Here is an 18,158-nt window from a genome sequence, read left to right on the forward strand (position 1 = left end):
AGGACCGCAGGCCGACGCTCTAACCGCTGAACCAAACCGGCCAGGGCCTTCCACTCTATTTAAAAAACAAAAAAAATCAATGCAAAAATATCCTCAGGTGAGGATTAAAATTTAAAAAGGCAATGGAAATATCCTCGGGTGAGGATTTAAAAAAATAATAATAACAACCAACACAATAGCCATCCCATATGAATGAATCATAATTATAGCTATTTTGTCAAACTGGCAAAATATATATATTTTTGGTGTGCTGCAGAATTTTAGTAATTAGTTTATGTGTGCCATGAGAAAAAGGTTGAAAATTGCTGGTGTAGTTAAATCAATTCTCCCAATTTATAGGTTTAACACAATTATCCTAATGAATTTTTAAGTAATATCTTGAATTTAATTCTTATTCTGTGCCAAATTTTTCTGATTACAGATTTAATGCAGTTGCCAAACAAGGATTTTTTTATTTTTTTTTTAGTGGATGATAGTAACTACCCTTGTCATTTGACAAATATTGGATAGAGTGTTTGTTTTACTCTATGCCAGGTTCTGCACTCAGCCCTTTGCATGTTATTTCTTTTAACCCACAGAACAATTCTGTGTAGCAGATGATATTTTCTGTTTTCATGCCCAGAGAGTTCAGGTAATTGCCAAAGTCCCACAGTTTTTAATCAGCAGAGCTGGAATTTAGAAGCAAGTCTATATCCAAGAACCCTGTGTTCTTAACTGGTAAATTGGCTCTGATTTTCATTCTGAAGAATGAAGAGGCTGTAGGAGCTTCATCATTTTTTTTTAGACAAGAAAAAAGTGGGGGAACTGAATCAAGAGATACCAAACATTGTAAAATATTAAAAGCAGAGGAGCCCTGGGCTGTTTTGCTCAGCGGTTAGAGTGGTAGCCCAAGGACCAAAGAGCTGCGGGTTCAATTCCGGTCAAGAGCATGTATCTCAGCTGTGATTCGGTCCCTGGCCTTGGTCAAAATAGTGCAGGAGGCAACCAATTGATGTGTCTCTCTCACACTGATGCCCTCCCCCCCTTTATCTGAAGATAAATTGAAAAATATCCTGAGATGAGGGTTAAAAGAAATGAAATTATCTTGGTACTCATGCAGTTTTCGGTTGTATTTCATTTTTGATCAAGTAATTTTTAAACAGTATTCATTGCTATGTAGGTAGAAGACCATTTGGAGTAGGCTGATGGAAAGGTGAACTGAAAAACATTAAGCAATTTGCCAGGATATCTCAAAAGCCTTAACATTTTTTTTCTGTGCTTTTTTTTTTTTTTTTTTTTTAATCCTCACCCGAGGATATTTTTCCATTTTTTGTACAGATAGAATAGGAGGGGGAGAGAGAGAGAGAAACATCGACGTGAAGGGACACATCGAGTGGCTGCCACCCGCACGACCAACCAGGGCCGGGGACAAACTGCAACCGAAGTACATGCCCTTAGCGGGAACCGAACCCGGGTCTCTCTGGACCGCAGGCCGACGCTCTAACCGCTGAGCCAAACCGGCCAGGGCTTTTCTGTGCTTTGATCCAGCATTTAATTTGAGAGTTCAAGGAAAAAAAGTTGACAGAAATTTAGTCATAAAGAAGTTCATCACATTTCTTAATTAAAAGGAAAAAATCTTGTGTCCAAAATTAGAGGAATAGTTAAGTAAGTTATTTATGGAGTAGACGAGGAGTCACCAAGCTCACTCTAAAAAGCCAGATAGTATTTTAGATGCAGGACAGTGATTTTTCAACCAGTGTGCCACTAGAGTTTTTAAAACATGCAATACCTGACTTTAGTCAGGGGCACTGATCTCTTTTCCCTTAGATTGTCAAATTAAAAAATGACAACAGCCAATACAACAATAGCCATCCACTATAAATGAGTAAAAATTATACCTATTTTTTTGTCAGATTGGCAAAAAATATATATTTTGGTGTGCCTCAGAATTTTAGTAATTATATGTGCCATGAGATGAAAAAGGTTGGAAATTGCTGTTATAGACCATATGTTGTCTGTCTCAATTATTCAACACTGCTTCTTGAAAGCAGCTGTAGGCAATAGATAAGCCAATGGGCATGGCAGTGTTCCAACAAAACTTGACAAAAATGGGCAGAAGGCTAGATTTGGCTCACAGGCCAGAATTTGCTAACCACTGAGATATACTATAATGCTATTGTGTTTTGGTAGTCTACTAACTGGGAAAAGATGGATTCAAAGCATAATACAAAGGATTAATATCCAAACTGTAAAAAATAGGACACCTTATTTTATTATGCTTTGCTTTATTGCATTTCACAGATGCTGCATTTTTTACAAAATGAAGGCAGGACCCTCCACCAGCACAAAGATCACAATTCGCTTTATGCGGCGATCTGGAACCAAACGCACAATATCTGTGAGGTAAACTCTTTTAAATTATTAAGAGATCCAATAGAAAAATGACTAAAGAATATAGACAGGCAATTTACACAAGAGGAAAGTCCAATAAAATTTGGGGAAAAGATGTCTAACGTTCCTAAAATTTGGGGAATGCAAAGTTAAAATTTGCTGCGCATTTATTTTACTCAAGGGGACATATTTAAGAATGTTGTAAGTAAGTAGTCTTTATAATAGTAAAAAAAAAAAAAAAAGAAAAGAAACCAACTACCTACTTGTTCAACAGGAAAAGAGTTAGTTGTTTATATAGTAAACTAATGAAAAGGACCAGGAGCTGCATGTATCAACATGGATGAGTCTCAAAATTGAGCAAATAATTTGAGTAGCAGAATACATGTAGTTTGACATCATTTTTTTTTTCTTGTTAATCCTCACCCAAGGATATTTTTTCCATTGTTTTTTAGAGAGAGTAGAAGGGAGGGAAGGAGGAGGGGAAAAAGAGAGAAATATCCACGTTAGAGAGACACATCAATTGGTTGCCTCCTGCATGAGCCCTGACTGGGGTGGGGGATCGAACCTGCAACCCAAGTATGTGCCCTTGACCATGAATTGATCCCAAGATCCTTTGGTGCACGGGGCCGATTCTCTAACCATGGAGCTATACTGGCCAGGGCTTGACATCATTTTTTATATAAAATATTACATAGTTTTCAAAGCTTTACTTGAAAATTTGATTTAAGGAAAATAAGTATTAATCTAAGTAATATCACTTCAGCTACATTATCTCTGAAAATGACATTGGTGAGTGGGCACAAGAGGTAGACATTTGCCTTATGTTTTTTAAAATGTCAAGCCTAGCCCTGGCCGGTTTGGCTCAGTGGTTGGAGCATCCGCCTGCGGACCAGAGAGTCCTGGGTTCGGTTCCCACTAGGGGCACATACCAAATAATAATAATAATAATATAATAATAATAATAAAACAAAAATGTCAAGCCTTCTAGAAAAGTCTCAGAGGCCATCCGCTGTCAGCCTGTGGTGTGCTGGTAAATGTTTAACAATTTGCAGCATTTGTTGACTTTTCTACTAGACCTATTTTGCTATGGTCCTGACAAGATGATGCAGAATTAGAGGTATGCTTGGGTTGGTTGCTTGATGCAGTTTGGGAGAGATACAGTGATGGGTATGAAAATCAATAAAACCCTAGCTCTAAGTGGTTCACATGGTCTTCATTTGTAGGCTTTCTGGCCAGTTCTCAATTTCTGACTTCCTGAGCCAAATTTTCTTGGGACTAACTGTCCAAGGAAAACCTATGCTCTCATCCTCTTATTGCTTCTACAGTCAATTTTACCCACTTTGCTACCTCTGGCTGCCTGTTTTAGTGACAGAGAGGCAAAAGTTATAACTTAAGCTGACAGTTTACCAAGGTTTATATTGATATGTCCCTGAGCCTTCTACTCTGGAGAACATCTTGGGTTGATTTGGTGCTTTTGAAAAAATTAGCCTTTCTTTCCACAACAGGAATCATTTTCATTCTAGAAGCCAAAATATATGAAAAAGCAACTGATAAGTTCCAAGACTAGAGCTTCAGTTTTCTTTTGTGTCTTGATATGTGGGCAGTTTAATGGTCATTCATCAGCTACCCTTTTTCCTGTAAGATCTTTCTAAATCAGGGAAGAGATTTAGACTCCAGGAGAGTGTTTCCAATTAATTAAGTCACTTCTTGTCACAAACTGATCTACAGCTCTGCACAGTCTAACTCTAGGTTCTACTCTGTAGTTTTAAGATTTGAGCCAGGGGCCTGGCACTTGTTTTTATTGGGCATTTCCCCTTAATTGTGCAAAGGTAAAGCATTTGGCAATTGTTTTTTGTTTCTTCTTGCTAGAAATATGTCATCTGAAGGATTTGGCTAACATGAATCTTAATGTACTGGTAGATTAAAGGAACCTAATAAACTTTTTTTAGGGAACTGTATTAGGGTTCTTCAAAAAAACAAAACCAATAGGAGATGTATACACACACACACACACACACACACATACATATATATTCATATATATAATTTATTATAATATATTGGTTCATAACTATAGAGGCCAAGAAGTTCTTTAATCTTCCATCTGCAAGTTGGAGACTCAAGAAAGACATTGATGTAGTCCCAGTCAGTCCAAAGACCTGAGAATCAATGCTGTAAATCAAAGTCCAGAGGCTTGAGAACTGGGATTGCTGATAGTGATGTAAATTCCAGTCTGAGGGCAGGAGAAGGCTGATGTTCAGCTCAAACAGGCAGAGAAAGCAAATTCTGTCTTTCTCCACCTTTTTCTATTCAGGCCTTCAACAAATTGGATGAAGCCCTCTTTCATTGGGCAGGGCAATCTGCTTTACACAGTCTACCAACTCAAATGCTAATCTCATGCGGAAACACCTTCACAGACACACCCAGATATAATGGTTAACCAAATATCTGAGCACCCCAAGACCCATTCAAGTTGATATAAAATTAACCATCACAGGGACCAATTCTTTACATCTTGATCAACTCTTCACTTGCATATCTATTCTTCACCACGTCACCATCTCAAATCCAGTTTCTCCCACCCTCTAAGCTGTAGTCTTCCCTTTGAGAGTATATCTTCTCTGTATACTTACACTTTTTTTGTGTAACATGGATGATTGTATGCATAGCTCTTTTGTTGGCATCCAATTTAGAAAAAAGAAACATTCTGCTAAAAACATATTGTACTCCAATGAGATTATGTTTATTTTGGCCAAATTCTTTTTGGATTATTTTTATGTCACATTTCTTGTGGATTATATTTCAGTAAGAAATCATGTGCTTAAGCTTCCTAATCATATTTTGATAATAGATTGCCAACTCTTACTAAATATTCTCATAAAATGGCAATGCTCAGGGAATATCCATGAAAATTTTAACCTAAAAATTATCTTTTATATAAGGACAACGTGTCTCTTCCTCTTTCCACATTTCTACCTGAACCCATAAAGTAGAATAGATCCCATAAAATACTGAGGCTTGGTCATTTTGTTTGCCTCATTCCCACAGCAGCCTGTTTTCTGTTGACATTCCTTTGGGGCATCTGTCAAAAGGCAGACAAGGAAGTCTTCCATACTATATGCCTTTCTGTTGTGTGTGATCTACACAATGGGTAAACCGGGTTTTTTTGTTTGTTTGTTTTAAAAGATTTTTTTTTTCCTTTATTGACTTTAGAGAGAGGAAGTGAGAGGGAGAGAGATAAAAACATCCAACGAGAGAAAACATCGATTGTCTGCCTCCTGCATGCCCCCTACTGGGGATCGAGCCCACAACCTGGGCATGTGTCCTGACTGGGAATCCAACCGGTGACCTCTTGGTGCATGGGTCGACGTTCAACCACTGAGCCACACCAGCCAGCCTGTTTTTGTTTTTTTTTAACTCATCTTTATTGTTGAATGTATTACAGATGTGCCCCCCTTTTTTCCTCATTGACCCCTCCTCCCCAATCCCACCTCCTCCTGCTTCCCCACACTATTGTCAGTGTCCATTGGTTGTGCATATATGCATAGAAGTTCTTTGGTTTATCTCATCCTGCCCTCCTTTCCCCCTTCCCTTTGAGGTTCATCAGTCTAACAACCAATCTGTACTTAATTCCTTCACCTTTTTCACCCATCCCCCAGTCCCCTCCCATCTGGCAACCAACAAAAAGTTCTCTGTATCTATGAGTCTGTTTCTGTTTTGCTTGCTCATTTTGTTTGTAGATTCAATTGTTGATAGGTATGTATTAATTGCCATTTTATTGTTTATATTTTTGTTCTTCTTCTCCTTCAAGAAGACCCTTCAACATTTCATATAATACTGGTTTGATGGTGGGGTAAACTGTTTTTTTTTTAATCTACCTTTATCACTAATAAAGCAGGTAATCTGACCCCATCTGTATTCTCAATTTTATTCAAAACCCAGAGATAAGATATGGTTGATTGGCACTTTTGAAACCCCAGATAGAATTCTAATAAATGAATCTGGTCACAAATTCCTTTCCTTATGTAGTATTTGTGACATACAAGCATACATACATCTAGTTGCCTATTCATCCCTGTTTTATTTAAAGATAGATTGAGGTCAACTATGAGCCAGAAAATTATAAATCTGAAATTTTGGAGACCTCAGGTGAAATGGGTTCTGTAACATACACTGTTAGTTATCAACCCAATATCCATTCTCTGTCTGCTCTTACTCATAGAACTCAATTTTGTTGGAAATAGAAATGTGTCTACCTTCAAATGCTTTATTTTCCCATCCACTTTGTACTTAGCAGGAACCCTTTGACTAATTAACCATATGTAAATGGAAGTCTCTCATGAGGGCATCTGAAAAAATTATTTTCAGATAAAAAGGGATAGGCTCATTTGAATTGGGCGTTATACTTTTAAATTTTATTTATTTATTTATTTATTTATTTATTTATTTATTTATTTATTTATTTATTTATTTATGTTACAGTGCAGGCTCAGGTCCTGCTGGTTCCCAGGATCAACCAATCCTCTTGCTACAAACTCTGCCCTGCCCTAGGCTCTAGGCCAGAGGGACATCAGAAGCTCCAGCCAAGCACTCTGGGATTCTGCCTGGGGGCACCCTTGATGTCTTAGTTTTGGCTGCTAAATCTTTGACTTTTACCCTGTGTTTGCTTTGGGGACCTTTAACCTAGATGGTGTTATGCTTTTTATTTTTAATTGAAGTATAAATAACATACAGCATATTAGTTGTACAACGTAATGAATTGGTATTTGTTCATAGTATTGTGAAATGGTCATCACAAAGTCTAGTTAATATCCATTACCATAAAGAATATTTTTTTTGTGATGAGAGATTTTAAGATTTACTCTCTAAGCGACTTTCTAATATGCAATACATATTACTAACTATAGTCACCATGCTGTGCGTTATCTCCCCATGACTTATTTTATAACTGGAATTTTGTACCTTGTGACTCCAGGCACCCATTTTGCCCACTCCCCACACCCTGCCTCTGGCAACTGCAAATCTGTTCTCTGCATCTATGAACTTGGTTTTTGTCTTTTTAGATTTCATACATAAGTGAGATTATATAGTAGTTGTTTTTGTCTGACTTACTTCACTTATTGCTGCACTCACTGCTCTCAATAGGATTTTGAAATGGTTTGTAGATGGTGATAATTATATTTGGTTTAGGATAGGTGAAGAATTATATGCCACTTTCATTTTGGCTGTACCTTTCAAATGTATATATGCAAAATAAAATGATATACTGAACCCCCATATAGTTACTACCCACCTTCAACAATTACCAACCTAAGGCCAAACTTGTTTCATCTGTACTGCCACTCATCTCCCCATCCTTGCACCCCACGATGACTCACTGGATTACTTTGAAGCAAATCTGAGATATTTCCTCTATGTTTCAGTGTATATTTCTGAAAGATAGTGTCTGTTTTATAAACGTAGCCATAAGCCCTGACGGGTTTGGTTCAGCAGTTAGAGTGTTGGCTCTCAGACCGAAGAGTCTTGGTTTTGATTCCCAGTCAATAGCATGTACCTTGGTTGCAGGTTTGATCCTGGCCCTGGTCAGGGTCATTTGGGAGGTAGCCAATATATATTTCTCTTTCACATTGATGTGTCTCTTTTTCTCTCTCCCCTTCTCTCCTTCCCACTCTATCTGAAAATCAATGGAAAAATATCCTTGGGTGAGGATTAAAAAAAAAAAAGTAACCACAATATCATTCTCATGCACAAGAATATTATCAAACATCCAGGCAGTGTTCTAATTTCTCTAATTGTTTTATAAATGATATTTTTGCAGTTGATTTGCTTTCTTATTCCATTTTGTATTTTTTTCTTGCAATTTGTAAAGTTTCTTTACTTCTTAATTTTGCTGATTGTGCCCATGTCAACTTTTAACATTGTTCCTTTGTCCCCTGAATTTCCTGTAAGCTGGAGATTCGATCAAGTTTGATTGAACTATTTCAAGTTAATTTATTTGGTCAAAAAGATTTCATAGATAGCTTTTATATTCTTTTTCATTCTTGTGTTCTATACAGCTTTTTTTCTTTATAGCTTTTTAAGCAGTGTAATATAGTGGTTAAAAAGGTGAGTCCTAAAGCTAGAGTTAGAATACTGGCTCTACCCTTCACTCTTTGAATGACCTTGGGAAAGTTACCTAAATTTGCTGTGGCTCAGTTTCCTCATCTATCAAACATGATAGGTGTATTGGGAGGATTTAAAATAACATATACATGTAAAGCACTTTGTATAGTATTTAGCACAAAGTGAGAGGTCAATAGAAATATTATTATAAATTCCTTTTTAAAAAAATTAACCCTCAGAAAGTAAGGCTAGTAAATATTAATTTTTGGAGTATTAATACCTCAGTCACAACATGGTAAGTTATAATATTTTCAATAGCACTTTTTTGGTTAATAAACATTTTCATATACTTAATATAATTTGATTCTCATAACTCTCAATGATAATATGGCATATTATGCCCAAGTTCAGAGAGGTTAAGTGTCTTTTCCTATGTCTCACAGCTCATAAGTGAAAGGGACGGATCTATCTGGTTTCCCATTCCAAGTTCAGGATATTTTTTTCAACACTGTCATATTGTTCAGAGAAAAACAATATGACATTCTGATAGATTCCAGTAATTAATTGATGGACCATTTTGTTACATATTTGGCCATGATGGAGAGTTTTTAGGAACTGTAAAATCATATGACCTCTCTCCAAAACAATCATTCCTCCCAATATGGCTGGTGAATATTATGGCTGTTTCAACCAGCTCTCACCTTTAAGTGAGTTATTTCAATTTCTGAGCAAATGCTTTTAACCTTTCTACTCTTTGGAGTAGGTTGTAAGTTAGCTTCTCTGAGCTTTCTTTGGAGGACTTTGGGGACAGAAGCCAAAACTTTAGAACCATAATAACTTAACTTTCACTGTTCTCTACCCATTCCCAAAGACTCGGGTGAAAACGGGGGAAATATTTCCCAATTAGTGAAGTATACAATAGGTAGGCATTGTTTTTTGTCTGTGTAGAAATGGGGCTTAAATAAGCAGTCAGATTCTCTTGCAAGAGCCATGATTTATTTAAAGGAGAAATTCAGTGGAAAGTCTGTCGAAGAAAAAAAACTAAATATGTATGAAAATTATAAATTATTTAACATCACTTCACAATGCTTTCTGCTTAAGTTTTGGGGATGGGAAAGAGGCTTTCTAAAAGCCAGGCTTTCCGCCCTGGCCAGTTTGGCTCAGCAGTTGGAATGTTGGCCTGAGGACCAGAGAGCCCTGAGTTCGGTTCCCGCTAGGGGCACGTAACAAAACAAAAAAAAAGAATATGTAAAAGCCAGGCTTTCCAATTCCATTTGCCAGATGCCTTGTAAGTGGCTCAAAATATATAACTGCAAATTATTCTAACATTCCAGTCAAGACTTAACTGTCTTTACTTAAGTAGTTCGCCTTTGGTTCAAGCAAATGAATAGATTCTAAATACTCTGATTTGGGCAAAAAATATTATTTATAATGTAATAAACCTAAAAGCATATTTATGAGTTTGTGAATCAAAGAACCATTTTGTCCTGCCCTCACTTCCTGGTTATTGGTTCTCTCCAGTAGTAGTACTGATGAAAACCATGATTACAGATAGCCAGTGGAACAGGGAAGTATAGGTACATTAAACATGCCCAACGAGTAGTTTTTGTCTTCTTTCTGCTTACATGGCTTGAAATTAAATGTGGGAAAGATACATACTAATTTTTTGTTGTTGTTGTTGTTAAGGTGAGTATATTTTCCATTAATTTTTAGATAGAGTAGAAGAGAGGAAAAAGGGGGAGCGAGAAGGAGAGAGAAAGAGAGAGAGAGAGAGAGAGAAACATTGATGTGAGAGAGACACATGGATTGGTTGCCTCCCGCACGACCCTGACCAGGGCTGGGGATTAACCTGCAACCCAGGCACATGCCTTTGACTGGGAATTGAACCCAAGACCCTTTGGTATATGGACCAACCATCTAACCACTGAGCCAAACTAACCAGTGCAATACATATTAATTTTTAAGTGGTGTTTAAAATTTGCCCTGGTTATGTTTTTTGCCTGATATCAACCCCTTCCACTTTTCAATTTAGGTTGCTATTTTTTAATTTTATTTTTAGCAGTAGAATAAGAAGGACAGATAGGAAACTAATGAGAAACTACAACAAATGAATTTCTGCCTCTAGAGAGGTTTGCTAAACCTTGCACTCTGGGTTCTCCAAAGGTACACATTCTCCTGTTAACTCTGAGGAGCTAGAATTTAATTTATACTGCCCTCCTTCTTTGCACAAAGAAGCTACAGAAAGTCACCTGGAGGTTACTGAGACATGAGGTTGAGATTGAAACATCTTTTTCCAAAAGTCAAGTTAGATGAATAATTAAGATGTGAGAGTTGGGAGAAAATTGTTATGGAAGGAAAATGATTTATATATATATTTTAAATCCTTACCTGAGGATATTTTTCCATTGATTTTCAGATCGAGTCGGAGGGAGGGAGAGAGGGTGGAAGGGAGAAAGGGAGAGAGAGAAACATCAATGTAAGAGAAACACATCAATTTGTTGCCTCCCATACAATTCCAACCAGGGCCAGAGATCCAACTGCAACAGAGATACGTGCCCTTGACAAATTGAACCCAAGACTCTTTGGTCTGCAGGTCAGTACTCTAACCACTGAGCCAAACCAGCCAGGGCTGGAAGGAAAATGATTTAAATGGATTTGTCTTTAATTTCCTTTCTCCCACTTTTCTATAACTTAGCTTATACATTCCTTTTGGAATTACTTTACTTCTATCTGTACCCATCAAAAAGTATTAAAGTATTATCATTCCTGTAAGGTCTCACTTAAATAGTACCTTCTCAGTGAAGACCCTCTGAATCCTTGCTCACATCTAATTATATTTTCTCTGTTCTATATTTCCAAAGCATTTTTATATCTGCTATATTTATCAAAATCTACCTTGTAAAATGAAAATGTCTGTGTGTGTCTGACTTCACCATTATTGTGGTCTTAGTATCTATCACAGTGTAATGTGATATCCTGGCACATACATAAAAGTCAATAAATGCATATTAAATTAGAATGATTGCTAATCTTATATCTTCTTGAGCACTAGAGACTGGACATGTCAATAAAAACCTTTAGCCCTGGCCAGTTTGGCTCAGCAGTTAGAGCGTCAGCCTGCAGTCCATAGAGACCCAGGTTCGGTTCCCGCTAAGGGCATGTACCTCAGTTGCAGTTTGTCTCCGGCCCTGGTTGGGTTGTGCAGGAGGCAGCCACTCCGTGTGTCCCTTTCACTTCACATCAATGTTTCTCTCTCTCCCTCCCACTCTCTCTGAACAAAAATGGGAAAATGTCCTCAGATGAGGATTGGAAAAAAAAAAAACCTTTAGAGGCTTGTCTTGGCTGGTTCGGCTCAGCAGTTGGAGTGTCGGCCCGCGGATCAGAGAGCCCGGGTTCGGTTCCTGCTAAGGGCACGTACCTCGGTTGCAGTTCGTCCCCGGCCCCGGTTGGGGTCATATGGGTGGCAACCAGTCAATGTGTCTCTCTCACATCGATGTTTCTCTCTCTCTCTTCCTTCCACTCTATCTGAAGATAAAAATGCAAAAAAAAAAAAAAGCTTTAGAGGCTTAGGAGGTTTTAAAGAAATAGGAATTTCAGAAAGGGACGTGAAAGGGGGACCTCTGGATTAACTACATTGAAGTAGAGAAGATTTTGGAAAAGAGAAAAGGTTTTGGAAAAAAGAAAAATAAGCTCTATTACTTGCTCTGCATTCTCTCCCTCGCCCCCTCCTCAAGGAAAAGGGTGCCCCCCTCCCTTCTTTCTACGACCAAATCCTGCATTTTTCCTCTGGATCACATTCTCTTCTACCTCTTCAGAAACTTAAATCCATCTTTTATTCCTTCTGTACCTGCTTCTTCAACGTCTTCTTCCCTACTCAACTATCTCATGTCATTACACAAGAGTCTTTCTAACTTAGGGCTGAATATTATTTCATTGTGAAAATGAATCATAATTTAACCTACGGGTAGACATTTATAGTTTCCAATTTCTTACTATTATAAACAGTGCTTGATTAAATAACTTATGTTTTTGTTGTTTTATACATGCCAGTGTTTCTATAGGATAAATGGATACAAGTAGAATTGCTGAAGCAAAATGCTGGAGGGGTTCTACCAATATATGCATTTTCCAGCAGCATATGAGATTGGTTCTTTACATTGTCACTAATACATAGTGTTATCAAAATCAAATTTGTGCTTAGTCTTTGCCAGTCTAATAGATTAAGAATATTTAATAGTTTTAGTTATTCATGGATGAGGTTAAACATTCTTATTATATTGTTGTATATGTGTATGTGTAAATTGTTTGTCCTTGTCTTTTGCCCATTTTCTCACTGTGCTTTTGGTTACTTAAATTCTAGTATAGATCAGAGTCTCTGTCTAGTTCTTTGTTCTGTTTGAGTTATCTGACAGATTTTGCACCAGTACCTGTATAAAGCTATTGTAATTTAATTCACCTTTTAATATCTGTAGAACAGCCCTGGCCGGTTTGGCTCAGCGGTTAGAGCGTCGGCCTGCGGTCTGGAGAGACCCGGGTTCGGTTCCCGCTAAGGGCACGTACTTCGGTTGCAGTTTGTCCCCGGCCCTGGTTGGTCGTGCGGGTGGCAGCCACTCGATGTATCCCTTCACGTCGATGTTTCTCTCTCTCTCTCCCTTCCTCTCTCTCCCTCCCACTCTATCTGTACAAAAAATGGAAAAATATCCTCGGGTGAGGATAAAAAAAAAAAAAATAATAATAATAATAAAAGAAGAAGATACAACTTGAACAACAAAATAATTAGTCTTGATTTATAACCCAAAGAAAAGAGAAAAATCCATGAGTCTATGCCAGAGATTTTCAACCTTGATTTCATTTCATGGCACACGTAAACTACTAAAATTCTGCAGAACACCAAAAAATATATTTTTTGCTTATCTGACCAAAAAATAGATATTGGTCTCTTGCTGCAGCAATGCCAGTGGGGTCCATTAACCTGATCAAGGAGAGAAGGCCGAGGACTGTTTTAAGAAAATGGCAGACAAGCCGGACATGGGGGAAGTTGCCAGCTTCGATAAGGTCAAGCTGAAGAAGACAAAGATGCAGGAGAAGAACACCCTGCCGACCAAAGAGACCATTGAACAGGAGAAGTAGAGTGAAATTTCCTAAGAACCTGGAGGATTCCCCACCCCCATCATCTTTGGGATCCCCGTCATGAGTGGAGAAAAAGCCACCCCACCTGCAAGATGGACACGAGCAACAAACTGCACTGTGAACCCGGATACTCTGTCCCCATGCCATCAGCCTGTGGGTCTCTAAGGGGACCCCCCCATACACCTCTAATCAGACTGACAAATTTTCCCATTTGCCCTGGGATACTGTAGAAAATTATTTGTATGATTAACGAAAATAAAACACACCTCGTGGCATGAAAAATAAATAGGTATAGTTTTGATTGATTTACAAAATAATAATAATAATAATAATAATAATTACCTACCCTTTTTGTTCCAAAGTGACTTTTTAAAAAATCAAGTACCACCCTGGCTGGTTTGGTTCAGCAGTTAGAGCATCAGCCCACGGACCTAAGAGTCTTGGGTTCGATTCCTGTCAAGGGCATATACTTCAGTTGCGGTTTGGTCCTTGGCCCTGGTCAGGATTGTGCAGGAGGCAACCAGTCGATGTGTCCCTCTCACATTGATGTTTCTCTCTCTCTCTCCCTCCCTCCCACTCTATCTGAAGATAAATAGAAAAACATCCACAGATGAGGATTAAAAATAAATAAATACATACATAAATAAATACATAAATTAAAAATAAAGTGTCTATTCTTCTATATAAGGATTTCTGGTACCAAGAATTAACCTGAGGGTATTATTCCATTGATTGTTTTTTCAAAGGGGAACTGGAAGGGAGAAAGGGAGGGAGGGAGAGAGAAAGAGAGAGAGAGAGAAACATCGATTTGAGAAAGACACATCAATTGGCTGTCTCCCGCACGACCCCAACCAGGACCGGGGATCAAACCCAAAACCCAGGTACGTGCCCCTGACTGGAATCAAATCCATGACCCTTTGTTCTGTGGGCTGATACTCCAACTGCTGAGTCAAACTGGCCAGGGCAGATACAACCTTCTTATGCAACATGACCAGTAAGATGCAACTGTGTTTTGTGACCTATATGTCTATGGTTCAAGACAGGCATTCACACCAGATGGTTGTTGTAGTGTTGACTGTTATGACAATCCAAGGGAAAAGAAGTCAGTGCTCCTGACTAAATAGTCAGGTATTGCATGTTTTAAAAATTCTTGCAGCACACCACTTGAAATTTGCTGATATACTAATATTAATAAATTAATAAACAAAGAAATAGGTCAAGGAGAGAAGTGACAAGTCTTCCTTTAAGAATTACAGTTATGTCCTGGCCAGTTTGGCTCAGCGATTAGAGCGTCAGCCTGTAGTCCAGAGAGACCCGGGTTCAGTTCCCACTAAGGGCACATACCTCGGTTGCAGTTTGTCCCCAGCCCTGGTTGGGTTGTGCGGGTGGCAGCCACTCGATGTGTCTCTTTCACGTCGATGTTTCTCTCTCTCTCTCTCTCTCTCCCCACCGCCCCTCCCTCCCTCCCTCCCACTCTATCTGAGCAAAGAATGGAAAAATGTCCTCGGGTGAGGATAAAAAATATATATAAAAAAATAAAAGAATTACAGTTATAGCCCTGGCCAGTTTGCTCAGTGGTTAGAGCATTGGCCTGTGGTCCAGAGAGACCTGGGTTCGGTTCCCACTAAGGGCACGTACCTCGGTCGCAGTTTGTCCCCGGCCCTGGTTAGGTCGTGGGGGTGGCAACCACTCGATGTGTCCCTTTCACGTCAATGTTTCTCTCTCTTCCTCTCTCTCTCTCCTATTCTATCTGAACAAAAAATGTCTGGAAAAATGTCCTCGGGTGAGGATAAAAAAAAATTTCAGTTATAACCCTGGCTGGTTTGGCCCAGTGGTTGGAGCATTGGCCTGCAGACCAGAGAGTCCCAGGCGCGGTTCCTGCTAGGGGCATGTACCAAAAAAAAAAAAAAAGAATTCCAGTTATAGCCCGGCCGGTGTGGCTCAGTGGACTGAGTGTCATTTCAAGGACTGAGAGGTCCTGGTTCGATTCCCAGTCAGGGCGCATGCCTGGGTTGCAGGCTGGATCTCCAGTAGGGGGCGTGTAGGAGGCAGTCGATTGATGTTTCTTGCTCATAATAATGCTCTTTTCTACCTTCTTCTCTCTCTAAAAAAATCAATAAAAACATATTAAGGAAAAAGAATTCCAGTTATAAACATAGAAGAAATGTGGAGAATAGAAAATAATCATCAGGCCCTGACTGGTGTGGCTCAGTTGGTTGAGCATCATTACATGCACTGAAAGGTTGCTGGTTCCATTCCTGGTCAGGGCACATGCCCGGGTTTTAGGCTCAATCTCTTGTAGGGGGTGTGCAGGAGGCAGTTGATCAATGTTCTGCTCTCACATCAATGTTTTTCTCTCTCCCTCTTCCTTCCTCTCTCTCTAATAAAAAATCTTAAAAAAAAGAAAGAAAAGAAAAGAACCATCAGAATACCACAGTATTTGCTGCAGTAAGATCTACCAATGAAAGGGCCAAAGTTTAAACAGAAATAGTATATTTACGTAGTCTCAAAGTATCTCCCTCCCACCCACCAAATATTAAGTAATTACAAAGGAAAAATTAGTAATTTTATGGTGGCAAATCCTGGCAGGCATGATCTTGGCCAAGGGTTCAAAATTAACATCACCATACAGATCAACGTGTACTTTTTCCCCTCCCTGAACCCAATGTGTTTTTGACAAGAGAGAGTTACATAAAAATGTCATTTGGTTTTTATTTGGTTTATAATATTAGACATCTTCTCACCATAACTTTTTACATTGCTATAGTACTTAATAGTTCACAAAGCATTTTCACATATATATTATCTCTTTAATCTTCATAATAACTCTGTAATTATGATATTACCATGTGCATTTTGTAGTTGAAGAAACCAAAGCCTAGAAAGGATAATCCAAATTTCTTTCCCAATAAATGGTCTTAAAAGTACTAGGAACTATTATTGATATCAATAGCTCTAGGTAAATATAGAGAATATTAGACATTTTATATATACATATATAATATAAATATATGATAATAGATATACTATATATAACACATATTTCAGAATATATATCATAAAAAATATATATAATAGTTTATTCTACATAATGCTTCTCAAAGGTAAGAAAGCATGGGGGTTCAAAAGCCATACTGGAACATGTCTATATGGCATTAGGAGAAATAAACTGTATTCAGGATCTGGAAATTAAGTACTATGCATGATTCATTTTGAGCTTGGAAAATACAGGGAAAAAAAAATCTGAAATGCTTATGTCTGTCCATAAATAAGGTAAAGCAGATAAATGGGGTATTTAAATTTTACAGGTGCCAAGTAGTAGGTTGACTGTTTAAAACAGAATAATGAACTAAGAGTTATGGCTATCATTTTGTGTAGAGAGTATCATTAACTTATGAGTTAATTGAAAAATATTATTACTAAATTTTTCCTAGATAAATAATGATTTTGAAATTTCTATTAAAAGTTATCTGCTGCCCTGGCCGGTTTGGCTCAGTGGTTAGAGCGTCGGCCTGTGGTCCAGAGAGTCCTGGGTCCGGTTCCCGCTAAGGGAGCGTACCTCGGTTGCAGTTTGTCCCTGGCCCTGGCTGGTCGTGCGGGTGACAGCCACTCGATGTGTCCCTTTCACATTGAGGTTTCTCTCTCTCTCTTCCTCTCTCTCCCTCCCACTCTATCTGAACAAAAAATGGAAAAATGTCCTTGGGTGAGGATAAAAAAAAAAGTTATTTGCTGCATTTTTCCCTAAAATTATCTCCTTCATTGGTGCTCCATTCTCTAGAACAAAAATGAAAAAAAAATTAATAATTACAGTCTTTCTTGAGAGAGTACTTTAAAACTTCATGTATAAGTGGCTGCAAACATTTAATGTGTAATTATAATGTGAGAATAAATTAATAACCTGAAAAAAAGATAATGTTCTTTTGTGATCATTCAGATCTGTTATTATACTGCTGGCCTGTTTATTCATATCCAGCTGGTACTGAGTCCTTGGTAATGTGATCAACAGTAAACCTGAAGTAGAGATGGAATAGATATGATTATTGTACTGTTTTCCAAATTTGGATACTAGTATCAAACTCTGGGTAGACGATAACCCTTTGTAGAAGTTACAAATACATAATTATTCTGTAATAATTTAATACTGTATTATGGTCTTAGCTGAAGTGAAGTCTTACTTATTTGATTAAACTTACTATCTATTTATTTATTTATTTATTTATTTATTTATTTATTTATTTTATCCTCACCTGAGGACATTTTTGCATTTATCCTCAGATAGAGCAGGAGGGAGAGAGGGGGAAAGAGAGAGAGAGAGAGAAACATTGATGTGAGAGACACACATTGACTTGTTGCCACCCAAACAACCCCAACCTGGGTGGGGACAAACTGCAACTGAGGTCCGTGCCCTTAGTGGGAACCAAACCTGGGACTCTCTGGTCCGCAGGCCGACGCTCTAACCGCTGAGCCAAACCAGCCAGGGAAAAGTTACTACCCTTATTTAAAAGAGATATTCAGGCCCTGGCCTGTTTGGCTCAGTGGTTGAGCATTGGCTTGCG

At 38.2% G+C, this 18,158-nt stretch overlaps 1 protein-coding gene across 2 annotated transcripts; it reads left to right on the top strand.

The window, feature by feature from the left end:
- Positions 1 to 2,279: 2,279 nt before the first annotated feature.
- Positions 2,280 to 13,815, top strand: LOC118618611 (thymosin beta-10-like). 2 transcript variants are annotated; one of them, XR_004957078.1, is made up of 2 exons: positions 2,280 to 2,382; positions 10,996 to 11,044. XR_004957078.1 is itself a non-coding variant. In XM_036244964.1 (2 exons), exon 2 carries the CDS (start codon positions 13,483 to 13,485, stop codon positions 13,600 to 13,602), a length of 120 nt encoding a protein of 39 aa, XP_036100857.1. In that variant the 5' UTR covers positions 2,306 to 2,382; positions 13,422 to 13,482; the 3' UTR covers positions 13,603 to 13,815. The 2 variants fall into 2 exon arrangements, 1 of the variants encoding a protein (XP_036100857.1); XM_036244964.1 differs by lacking the exon at positions 10,996 to 11,044 and adding an exon at positions 13,422 to 13,815 and having other exon boundaries at positions 2,306 to 2,382.
- Positions 13,816 to 18,158: the final 4,343 nt, after the last annotated feature.

The sequence above is a fragment of the Molossus molossus genome, unplaced genomic scaffold (assembly GCF_014108415.1).
Source record: "Molossus molossus isolate mMolMol1 unplaced genomic scaffold, mMolMol1.p scaffold_m16_p_6, whole genome shotgun sequence".
Lineage (NCBI taxonomy): Eukaryota > Metazoa > Chordata > Mammalia > Chiroptera > Molossidae > Molossus > Molossus molossus.

Bases quoted from the DNA above. Each gene is read 5' to 3' on its own strand.
- LOC118618611 (XM_036244964.1), top strand. From the start codon at position 13,483: ATGGCAGACAAGCCGGACATGGGGGAAGTTGCCAGCTTCGATAAGGTC.